The 12,264-nt window shown below is 48.3% G+C and overlaps 1 protein-coding gene across 2 annotated transcripts in view; it reads right to left on the minus strand.

Annotated features, from left to right (window-relative positions):
• Positions 1–10,535: 10,535 nt before the first annotated feature.
• Positions 10,536–12,264, minus strand: part of CUL4A (cullin 4A) — a 46,101-nt gene continuing 44,372 nt past the window's right edge. For both annotated transcript variants that reach the window (XM_057307032.1, XM_057307029.1), the window contains one exon: positions 10,536–11,601. In XM_057307032.1, the coding sequence (XP_057163015.1) occupies positions 11,506–11,601 (96 nt within the window). In that variant the 3' untranslated portion in view covers positions 10,536–11,505. The remainder of the gene's footprint in view (positions 11,602–12,264) is intronic.

Here is a 12,264-nt window from a genome sequence, read left to right on the forward strand (position 1 = left end):
GGCCCGACACGCGTCCCCCAGGGACCGGTCCCACCGAGAGCAGTGAGGGTTTCCTCCAGGGCCTCAACACGAAGCATTTCCTCTCTTGTGGCCCTGGACTCTCTAACGGGGGTGGGGGTGAGAAAGGGGACGACTTGAACACGCGTATTCAGTGCTGCAATTCGTGTTTGAGACAAAACATCAGCACCTCAAAGGACGGAATTAAGGCGGGACAAAATCCTGGTTGAAGGGAATTCGAGGTCACAGGAATTGCCAGCTGTGATACCCTCCTAAAGGACGTATGGGGGTGGGGGGCATCGTTCATCAAGAAAGTTCGGGAACACTGGTACAGCGCGTATATCCCTACAGGCCCCAGGAAAGGAAATGGCAGTCTCCCTGGTCCTAGAGCCTTCCCGAAATACCTCTCCTGCTCACGCCCTATTACCTGAGCCCTCGGTTTGCCTAGAGGCTTTCTGGGTCTTCTCTTTCGTTGCTGTCTGGAGCTCTGGCCACACTCCCCTTCCTTCGCCCGCCTCCACCCCTTGCTCCTGCAGTTACGCAAACCGGAATGTCCCGGCTCCTCCTTCCTTCTCCTGTCCTCCTTCCTCACTGAGGCCTTCGCCTCTCATCTGCTCTGGAACCATTCCTTGAGCCACTTGGGCGCCGGTTTGTTGATTACTGTTGCTCTACCGAACAGTCCTTGATTCTTGGGGTTTTTCCCCCTTAGTTTTACATTTGCTTGTTTTTAGTAAATTTCGTCGTCTTGTCATTTTTGTCCAGCTCCCCTCCCCTTCCCTCCAGCTTCTAACATATGGTCAGACTTCAGCTGGGTCTGCAGTTGAGGACAGAGGCAGGGCGTGCTCCCCCCCAAACCCCCAGACTCCACTCTAAACCAGATTTCCCTCTATTAATGTTCACAGGGGCAAGAGTTAGTAGTTCTTGGGGCGCCTGGGTGGCTCAGTCGGTTGAGTGTCTGCCTTTGGCTCAGGTCATGATCCCAGGGTCCTGGGATCAAAGCCCCACGTGGGGCTCCCTGCTCAGTGGGAAGTCTGCTTCTGCCTCTTCCCCTGTTCACGCTCTCTCTCTCAAATAAATCTTAAAAAAAAAAAACAACAGTTTTTAACTACTTTGTATACTTACTGGTGTTGAACAAATAAGTAGATGCTTCGCAGATAATAGTAATTTGCAGGTTTCTCCCTGTGAAGAAAGAAGTTACAAATAAGGAGGGGTGAGAATGGGCCCTGTGATGCTGGAACTGGCAGAAGATGGACAGAGGTGGAAATAAACAGAATAAATTTACTAGGTAAAAAGTAACCATGTTTAGTACCTATTGGCAGTTTATACCCCCACCAGCGACCATTAGAGGGCATGACGTTTTCTTTTGCCTGGTTGTTCATCACACAGGCTGGATCATTTGTTCATATTTCTGTTTCATGGAAGGTATCTGTCATTTTTCCTTTACCCAAGAACTAGGTGGCAGACACTCACAGAAGGATGAGGTTTGCCAGCACTGGGCCTGCGAGCAGGCAGGGCAGTCCATGGTGCCGTTCAGGGTCACAGCTGGGTCTGTGCCACGCTCCTATCGTTTACTACCAGGGGACAAGATTTTTCACTTCTCTTTCTCTTGCCTCAAGAATATTTATTTTGGCTTACTGGTACAAAAGGCAAGTAAATCGTGGCTGGAAAGTGTAAAAGCTATAGGGTAAATTAATGAGGGACACGTTAGAAAAATAGAAAACCATCAACTTTTCAAGTGAAACGTGTGCTCACGAGTGGGGAGAGAAGCGAGAGTCTGTCACACGGCGCTTGTGAAGACCAGCCCTCTCCTTTAGGACACTTACACTGCCTGTCCTTTTTTGCTGTTTAAAATAACGTCACTGAGAACGTCTTCTCTGCACGTCTTGTGGACATCTCTGACAACTTCCTTTTGATAGATTCCTTGAAATACCCCAATCATGGTAGTCTTCCTTTTAGATGCTTATGAAAAAGGAACTCTCCCATTAAAAAAGAACCAAAACACTTACTTTCTTGGAAAGCAGAGTAACTCACACAGTCCCAAGTCATTTGCTGCAGGAGTAACTGCGTAACTTCAGTTAAGCTCATGTTCCCAGTGACATGCTCACCTGGTCGTGGTCTGGGGGCCCTGGGGTCGGGGGTGACGTTACCGAGGGCCTATGCTTGTTTGAGAAATGAAATGTGGTTAACCACAGCCCTTTCCTAATAGTGGGAGACAAGATGGGAACTGAAATCAGCACAAAGATATTTCAACATTTGTAACCCACGACGGTGCTCAGAGGGGATGGGGCGGATCCCACTGCAAGGCCATGAGCTCACCTGAGCACCTGCAGAAGGACATCTGAGTCGTTACCACCAATAAAACTGTGATGAACAATCAAAACCACATCGCTGGATGGTCAAGGCTTTCATTTCTCTTGGGTAAATATCTCGGAATGGAGGAGCCGGGTCATCAGGGAATGCATGTTTAAGAAGAAACTGTCAGATGCTTTTCCATCCATACCGTCCTGGTCAACGCTCTCTTTCACATCTTTTCCGATAGCTGTGTGATTCTCTCATCGTGACTAGTTTGCGTTTTCCTGAGGACTAGCGAGATGAAATGATCCTTTCACGCACGTCATCACCATTCACGTATCTTCTTTGGTTAAGTGTCCCTTCAAACTTTGTCCTAATTTTTAAAAATGGTTATTACTTTTCTTGAATTCTAAGTGTTTTTTTAAAAAATATGTTCTGAATGTGCTACTTCCCAGTATTGTAAATATTTTCTCCCATGATGTAGCTTGCTATTTTATTTCTTAATAGCATCTTTCAAAAAGCAAGCTTTCAATTTAATTAAAATCCAACTTATCAGTATGTGTTTCATGATTCATGCTTTTTGTGTCCTAAGAAATCTCTGCATTTCCCAACATTATAATGATTTTCATCTATGTTTTCTTCTAGAAGTTTTATGGTTTTAGCTTCTACAATTGGACCTGTGATCAAATTAAATTTTGTGGATGGTGTGAGATAAAAATCAGTGTTCACCGCCCCCCCCCCACGGACAAACAGATAGATAGCTCTTTGATACAAAGACTCAGCCTTAAGTTCCCTGGGCACCTTTGCAGAAAGTGACACAGCGGCCCACCGTGGGCAGCTGCCCTGATGCTCCCCGCTCCCTTTGGCTCATCTGTGTCTCTTCCTCTTCAGAGCAAGTCTCTAAATTAGGGAGAGTTAGATCTACAGCTGTTCTTTTACAAGTTGCCTTGACTCATTTCCACATATATTTTTTAAAAAAAGATTTTATTTATTTGACAGAGAGAGAGACAGCCAGCGAGAGAGGGAACACAAGCAGGGGGAGTGGGAGAGGGAGAAGCAGGCTCCCAGCAGAGGAGCCCGATATGGGGCTCGATCCCAGAACGCCGGGATCACGCCCCGAGCCGAAGACAGACGCTTAACCGCTGAGCCACCCAGGTGCCCCTCCACATATATTCTAAGACGAGCTCATCATTGTTCTATAAAGGAAAACCCCGTTGGGATTTTGGTGGGCACTGATTGATCGCACATACCAAGTTGGAGAAAACAGACATGATGCAGCTCTTCGTTTGCTTTCTTCTTTGAATAATTTTCAGCAATGCTTTGTAGTTTCTAGTGAATGTGTTTTTGTGCGGTTTGTAACCCAAGTATCTCACACGTTTCTGGATACTGTTGCGAATGGGGCTGCACCGTTAAGTTCCATTCTCCAGCTGCCGCTAGAATGTGGAACTACAGCTGACCTTTGTTTCGCGACCTCCCGTGAGTGCGCTCAGTTGGCCTATTGGCTCTAGTAGCAGTTTGGTAGATTTCTTCCTTTCCCACATGCTCCTGCTGTGTGTGACTGAAGACGACTTTACAAACTGCCTCCCACCTGTTTGCATTTTCTTTCTTTTTCCCGTCTTAGCGCAGCGGCTACCACCTCCTTCCACGCCCTCGTCCCAGCCGCAGGGGGAAAGCTTTCCGTCTGTTTGAGGCATGACGTCAATGTCCTTGCTCAGCTCAGGGAAGTGCCTTTCTACTCCTACTTTGCTGGGAGCTGTTCTTTAAATCAACACTGTTGAATTTCATCAAATGCTGCTTCTATTGAGATGATTGTTATTAATTGGTTTTTTAGATTTTCAAATGTTAAGTTAACCATGCACTTCTGCACCAGATTTCACTTGGTTTTGGTGTATTACTTATTTTATATATTGCTGGATTCAAACTGCTAATATTTGGTGAAGGGCTATTGGCCTGTCATTTTCTTTTCTTGTAATATTTTTGTCTGGTTTTTGTGTCAGGGTAATGCTGGACTCATAAAATAGTTGTGAGGTATTCTCTCCTGTGTTTCGGAAAGACTGTGTAAGATTGGTGTTGCTTCTTCCCCAGAAGTTGAAGAGAATTCACCAGTACACCCTCCAGTTGTGGACTTCGCGTGTGCGTGTATGTGTGTGTGTGGAAAGATTTAAAATGACAAATTCAACTATTTTCTGTTTCTTCTTGTGTGCATCTGGACAGCTTGACTCTCATGGAATTTGGCCTTGCCAGCTATAAGCTGTAGAATTTACTGGCGTGAACGACTCAGAGCCTTCTCCGCAGGACCTGGAACCGTGTCCTTTCCGTCCTGGTATCGCTCGTTTTTGTTTCCTCTCCAACTAGGCTGGCTAGAGGCTCGTCAGTTTTGTGGGTCTTCTCTATCTGCTCGTATTCTAGTTCTTTAATTTCTACTTTTATTATTTCTTCCCATTTACTTTGGCTTTAAGTTGTTCTTCTGTTTCTAGTTTTTGAAGGTGGATGCTTCGGTCACTGTATTTAAAACTTCCATCTCTTTTACTGTAAACGTTTGAAGCTATCAATTTCCCTGTAAGCATTTCTTTAGCTGTTTTTTAAATAAACTTTCACATGTTGTGTTTTCCTATTTACTCAAAATACTTTCTAATTTTCCTTGTTTTATTTGAGTCATGGGTGACTTAAAAGTGTGTAATTTACTTACGTTATTTATTTATATTAGAATTACTGGATTATTTATTTAGACGTGTATTGCTAGGGGCACCTGGCTGGCTCAGTCAGTGCAGCGTACGACTCTTGATCTCAGGTTTCTGAGTTCAAGCCCCACATGGGGTAGACATTGCTTAAAAATAAAATCTTCAAAAAGAAAAAAAAATGTATTGGTTAATTTCCAAACATTTGGTTATTTACAGTAATCTTTGTTAGATTTCTAATTTAATTTGTGTTCAGATGACATATTCTGTATAATTTTATCCTTTTAAACCTGAGACTGTTTAATGTCCCACCGTAGGCCTCCCTTCACGCATGTCCCCGTGCACTCGAAAAGAATGTTCTGCTGTGGGGGCAGTACTCTGTAAGGGCCCAGTCACATTTTGGGTTCTTCCTGATTTTCTGTTTCTCGAGTACTGAAAGAAGAGCGTTGACGCCCCCGCCTTCCAGTACGGATTTGTCCGTCCCCGTTGCTCCTCTCCCGCTCCGTCGGGTCTTGCTCCGTGCATTCCGAAGGTCTGTTCCTAGAGGCCTGCAGTCAGGGTTCAAGGTGACCCATGTGTCCTTTCTCTTTCTGAAGTGGGCCCTCCGTCCCTGGGAGAGCTCCTTGTCCTCGGAACTGCTTGGCATGAGTGAGGCCACTGCAGCTTTCCTGATCCGTTTTTGTGGTAGGTAGTTTTTCATTGTTTATTTTACCCCATGTGTGTTTTTCTATTTACCCTGCCTGTCTGGTGGATTATGGAGACATAGGTCTTAATTCTCGGTCTGGGAATCTTTGTCTCTCAGGGTGTTTGGGTCACTTTATTTCTGCTCTTTATTCCCTTCCCACACTTCCCTGCCCTCCTGCGGGCTGGTTTCGTCTGTGATGTGCACTGACCCCACTCACCCTTTTGTGGCGGGCGGTACGTAGTAGGGGTACCTTTGTACGTGTTAACTCAGAACAAGCCCACCAGCCAACCAGCACTATGCCCTTCAAGAAGACAAGAAAACCAGGTTGAGAGAGTTTAAGTAATTTTTGTAGGGGCACCCGATGGTGACAGAGCCAGGCTCGGACCCCTGGGCCGTCTGACTTCAAAGCTGCAGCCTGAAACCATCTCTCTGCACGGACTCTGGTGCCTCAAGAATGTGCCATCATTGAGAAGCAGACCGAACACCGCGTCCATGTAAAATGCAAGGTCTCGGCTACAAAGCAGTTGACCTTGATCTGCACATCACTGATAACAGGGATCCTTACAGACCTCCTCAGGTCTTCAGCCTGTTGCTTTGCATTCATCCGTATCTTTGCCTATGTTTACATGAGGGCCTGTCTTAGCAAAAACACACGCACATGCACACACGTGTATACACAAATGTGCACATGTGTGTATACACAGAGGCACACGCACACACAGAGACATGTGCAAACTCGCTCCCACACACGTACACACACATATGCCCCTGGGCTTCACCCCTCCCCTCCGCAGCCCCTTCCTCCCAGTCTGTACACCTGCTCGATTCCTCATCCAGAAGAAACGCTGCCTGTGCCCCGGCCTCCACCTGCCACGGGCTGTCCCAGCAGCAGTGGCCCCTGGTTGCTACAAAAATTGGATGTTTCCCAGCTCCTGGTGCAGGAACCATGTCTTTGCTCAAACTCCTTCCTCAGCTCCTCAGCACCCACACTTGTGTTTATTCTTTGGCTCTAGTCCTTGCTCGTGTGTCATACCGGCACCTCATCACTCACATCGGTGTTTATGGAATGTGGACCGTTCACCAGACGCTGCCCGTGCAGGGCCAAACTGGGCCGGGAAGACTCTCCTCGAGGAGACAGTCCTGCCAAGCTGGGACCGGAGGGACGCAGGCTGTGAGGGGGGTCCCGAGCCCAGCCCCGTGACCCCGACACACACCGCAAGTCAGATAAAGGGGGAGACACAACAGCGACTGCACACAGCCAACCGAGCCCGAGCTCCCTACCGTCCAGCCCTTTACCAACCCTGAGAACCTGAGAACAACTTCGAAACCGGGTCTCTGAGGTACAAGAAGATACCGTGGCCATAAAAGGGGCTGCTGTTAAGACGGAGAGCTCAGAAAACAAGAGATAATAGTCCGACGCAGAAACACACGTGGAGCAGTGCGCCGCGGGCAGGGGCGACAGGGGCCACGGCTGCTGCTTCTCGATACATCTTGTGGTCTGTCTGCTGAACGAGTTTCTCTCAAAGAAGGTGGGATGGGAAGATGCAAGGTAGGGAGAACACTTCCCAGAATGGAGCCAGGAGTTCTGGTGGAACAGCAGCACAAAATTCAGGAACAGAAGGCTTCAAAATTTTGTGGAAAAACTCGAAACAACAGGTTACAAAATGGCAGTAGACTTTAGCTGGAAACTTCAGAGCAAAGCCTCCACAGTCCTGAGGAAAACGACTTGGATCCTAGAGCTTTCTACGCAAACAAGACCGGCAGGGACCCAGAACGGGCATCCCCCATGCCTCCTCTCCGAGAGTCACCGCGCAGGGCCGCGAGGGGGCCCGCGGGGGGAAGGGCAGGTGGTCAGGACACGGCCGACCCTAGCGACAGGACGAGACATGCGCTTCTCTCGTGGGCAGAACAAGTGGAGACCCCGAGAGAGCACGAAGCCAACGCCCACACAGCGCGTGCCCGGGACGTGGACTCTGAGCGCCGGGAGCTGGTGTGTCTGGGACTCTGAGCACGGCGCTGAGCGGGGCCGTGTGTGGCGGATGCAGGGCCAGGCCGGCTCCTCGGCTCTGGGGTGAATCACAATACCACCACGCCGGGGACAAGCATTCGGCTTTTAGACAAAAATGTGCAAAGTCTGATTAATACAAATACGTACAGTAATCTGACCGAAGCGCTCAGAATCGGGACAGACGTAGGGGAGAAGCGCTGGGGGCAAATACGGGCCTAACGTCCTCTTGTTCACAGATTCTCTTGAGAAACAGCAAATTTGGTTTCAAGGAATCGGAGGTTCGAACAATGACAGGAAGTAAATGACGCAGCTGGGGTGTGGGGCCAGAGGGGGCGCCACTCTGTTTTTCTTCATTTGTCATTAATGGTACTTACGTTGTTTTGACAGAAATTCAGACAGTGGGAAGGGTACGCAGTGCAAGCCCACTCTGCCCTGTTCCTCGCCCTCCAGGACGCCATGCACACTCGCCCCTCGGTCCCTCGCACACTCGCTGGGACACACACTGAAACGTGCTGGTGGACACCCAGGAATTCTTCTGTAACGTGACGGCACCAGATGTGCTTCCAGGAAGTGAGTGGCAGCACGTCGCACAGTAATTACCTGGAAATGGAATCTCTTGGGTCAAAGGTACGGGCACCTCCGAAGCTGAGACAGGCCTGTATGTTCGCTGAGACCCCGTCACTCCACATCACTGCCAAGGGCACGCCTGGTCTGCCACACGTGCTTCCCTCCACGGCCGCGTGGCCGCCCCAACCTCCCGCCTCTGCTGGCCCAGCCCCCACGTCTGCCCAGGTCGTGGTTCTTCCCGCCAGGCCTCCTCAGTTCCCGCGGGAGGAGGGGGGGGCAGGGGAGGCGGGTTGCGCACCTCCCCTTCTCCCCTGCGGGTAGTGACGGCATCGACCAGGGATGTTGGCCACTGGGCCTAGACACGGGGTATGGGGCTTCCCTTCCACTCACTGCCCCCGTAGGCCAGTCTGACCAGTCTGTGAACCCTGGCTTCTGTGTCTAGGCCCCAGTCGTCCCAGCCCTCCCATCTCCCTCCGCCCCTCCCTCTCGGCCCAGACCCTCACAATTCCTCACCCGGCGGCCAGCCTTCGTGGAGCCGGCTCACCCCCAGGGGCAGACTTGGCCTGTCCCCCATTCCAGGCCACCCAGGTGGCACCCCTTCTGGCTCAGGAAGCCTCTCCGCACGATGGTGCCCAAACATCTGCAAAGCTCTGAACTGACGTGTCTCAAAACGATCCCTTGGAATCCACTCTGCCGCCAGCCGTGGCTTCTCTCCCTTCTGGAAACCACAGTGGGTGGGCGCTCATCGTAATCATCTCCTCGGCCTGGCCCCTTCTCTTAAAGCTCACCCAGAGCACGCACCCTCCATGCACACACAGGTTGCTGGCCTACGCTCGTCCACCGGCCACTGTATGCACACTCAAGTAATGAGTACTCGAGTCCTATCCGGAAGCCCCAGGCACACCGTTCCCCATGAAAACTTTCAGAACGCTTGTCACTTGAGAAAAGAATGTATCTTAATTCATGGTTAGACTTTTTTCCAATGAGAATTAAAAAAAACTTGTATCTCATGTTTTCTTCTATTTATGGCTTCGTTTTTTTTGCTAACACTTCAATCTTTGACCACGGCAATTTAGTTTGGTGTCAAGAAGGAGATGATCCAACTGTGGTTTTCTCGAGGTGGTAATTCAGGTCCCGCTCCACGACGCGCCCCTCACGCGGCACCGTGCCAGGAGCATGTCATTTCATTGACACCACGCTAGGACAGGCTCTAAAACTTGTGGCAATTGCCCGTCTGTTTTCTCCTGCGACTCCAGAGTCACCTGGTCTGTCTTCTACGTTGAGGGCCGTATGGCGTCCTCAGACGCTGCAGATAAGCGTTAAGGTCAGCCACTACGTTCCTTCCTCAGGCTTTCTCTCTGCTCCCACGTCATGTAAACACGCTTTTCATGTGCGTATTTCCCTGTTTGCTACTAGGAATTTTGTCACGGTTTTGTGGCTATTGAAAACATGACTTTCCATTATATTTTGGCTTTTCTGTTAATTTTGTGTTCTGTTAAAAACTTAGTTCTTTTTTTTGGTCACAGCTTTTTCTCTGCTTCTCTTAGATTTTCTGGACTCGCCTCCTCTCCAATTTCACGGCTTCTTTCTCCCTCACTTCCCACACCATTTGTTCGGCCACATTGGCCTTTACTGCAACAACACCGTCCCCGAGCCCTGATTCATGAGAGGACGGGACAGCTCAACTCCCGAGACGGTGGCCCCGTCTGCCCCACTTCTGTGTCTCTCTGTCCGCTGTCCTGGACGTGGACTTTAAGTTGAAGAGTTATGAGGAATGTGCAGCTTGCATACCACAAGTTTTATTAACGTAATTTTAAGGCCAATTAAACTAATTTTATTCAGAGTTAAATCTACATTAAATTACAAGATTAACAATCTCTAGAGACAACGAACGCAGAGTTTAAGAAGTAGAAATCTATTTGGTCTTTTACAGACCACATATTATAGAACTGACAAATGAAAATTTTCAAATATAGAAATAATGATACTTCAAGGGTGAGGGTTTTCACATGGAAATCCACAAGATGTCGTATTTTAAACACGCATGTTTCAAAAAGGGAGAAACTTTTAATAATTTAGCACAAAATTAAATTATATAAACTTGGTATATCCCAGAAAATATTGCTTTAAACACTTATACCATGATCAAAATTCCTTTGGTAGCTTTTAATCAAAATGAAACATGCTATTATGTAAAATATAAAGTACTTTTAAATGTTACCAGAAAAGTATCTTTGTTACAGTTACGGTACCAACATCATCGTCCCCCTGCTCAACCTCGCCTATACACACACAACACGAAACCAGGTGCCAACAAAATCCTTTTAATCTTTTGACAAAATAACCTCTGCTTCACAATATCAAGACTTGGAGTCTCCTATAAAACTTTTTACACTGGTCACAGCACAGAGAGCAAACGGCGGTCCCTGCGCAGGACTGTAAAAACAAACCAAACTTTATTCGAGCAATTAAACAAATCAAACAGCAGTTACCCCGATGCAAAAACAGGGGCTGCTGGACGCAATCTTAGCAGAGTAAACACAAACACACCGCCCCAAACCCTAAACAGAAAATTCACAAACAACCCAGTGGAAGTAGAACAAAGACGCGCGTGGGCTCCCGCAGCAGGCACGCCCGACCCGGTGTTGTCCCGGCACACGGGACAGTCTCACCGAGAAACCTCGCTCTGAAGTCAATCATCAGAGCTTAAAACGTATGGAAAATAAACAAACAGATGCCAGTATGAGGTTGCATAATCGATCAGCCAGTGTCTGACACCGACTATTTCTTCCTAACGCTCACCCACGAGGGGCTCATTTCTAACCCAAGCGTCCCGCCCACCGAGAGCGCCTGCCTTCAGGAGTCCAGCAGCCGCTTCTGCGGCCCGCACATGCAGCACGGAGGTCTGTTCAGCTGTGCACTCATGATCACACACACCCCAAACCAAACCTTCAGCCTTCCGCCGCAAGAGCAACATCTTACAAAGGAAACTCTTTTAACCAATATCTTCTTGTCCAATCTCAGTTATTCTGCAACAGAGCAACAGAAACGATTTAAACACCAAAGAGAGTAAGAGGAAGAACTGGAGGGAAAGACACATATGCCGTTTGCAAACCCTTAAGCTTTGTGAAGGGTGATCCAAGAATCATCTCTTTTCCTTCTAATCCCAAAGTCTCCGTGCTGGCTGTGTCAGAAGTCCTGGAAACAGCACGGAAGTGCGTCACTGCTCTGAAGATACATTCTAGTGTCTCGCTGAGAGAAAACAGCTGGCCGACACGTCAGGCCACATAATGGTACTGATTCGGATTGTCCTTGTCTCTCTCCATATAGTCTCTGTCTATAAGAGATTCAATTCTCTTTTTCAAATCTCCAGGCTGAAAAAGAAAAACAAAACCCCTTCATTATAGAGGCATTAAATTTACACACATAGGGCAACAGAACACCACGAAGTATGTGGTTTTAATTATGTACACATATTACATACATAATTATAGAAAATGTACAAATCTATATGTAAACTATTTATAATCATAAGCTAATTATAAAATGAACCCAATGGAAGTCCCTACACTTCAAAGACAATGCTAACGTTACCTCTTGATGGAAGTGCTCCTGTGTGCACTGACAGTCAGAGCAGCCACAAGTGGTCAAGGGTGAGCGCACTCTTTGCCAGCACTCACTCACTCACTCACTCACTCACTCACTCACAAGCACGGCAGACCCTACTGCAGGGTAACACATTTCGTTTGTCTGATGGGGAAATGTGATGACGTCTCAGGGCATCTTCATCCTCTGTAAGGACCTGTCTCCTTAAGTACTGTGTTGTGTTAGTGTGTACTATCTGTGCTCTGCGGAGGGAGGGGGACCCCAGACCGCGAGTGCTCCCGAGCTGAAAGCAGGTGACGGCATCAGGACGGGGCTGCTCGGGAAGGGCGCCCCCGGCTCTGCTGTGGTAGGAAGCACACTTGTGTCACTTATGAGCAGCTTCTCCCTGTACAAGAGCACACGCTCTCTCTCAAAAGGCCTAACCGCTCAGT

The sequence above is a fragment of the Ursus arctos genome, unplaced genomic scaffold (assembly GCF_023065955.2).
Source record: "Ursus arctos isolate Adak ecotype North America unplaced genomic scaffold, UrsArc2.0 scaffold_10, whole genome shotgun sequence".
NCBI classification, from domain to species: domain Eukaryota; kingdom Metazoa; phylum Chordata; class Mammalia; order Carnivora; family Ursidae; genus Ursus; species Ursus arctos.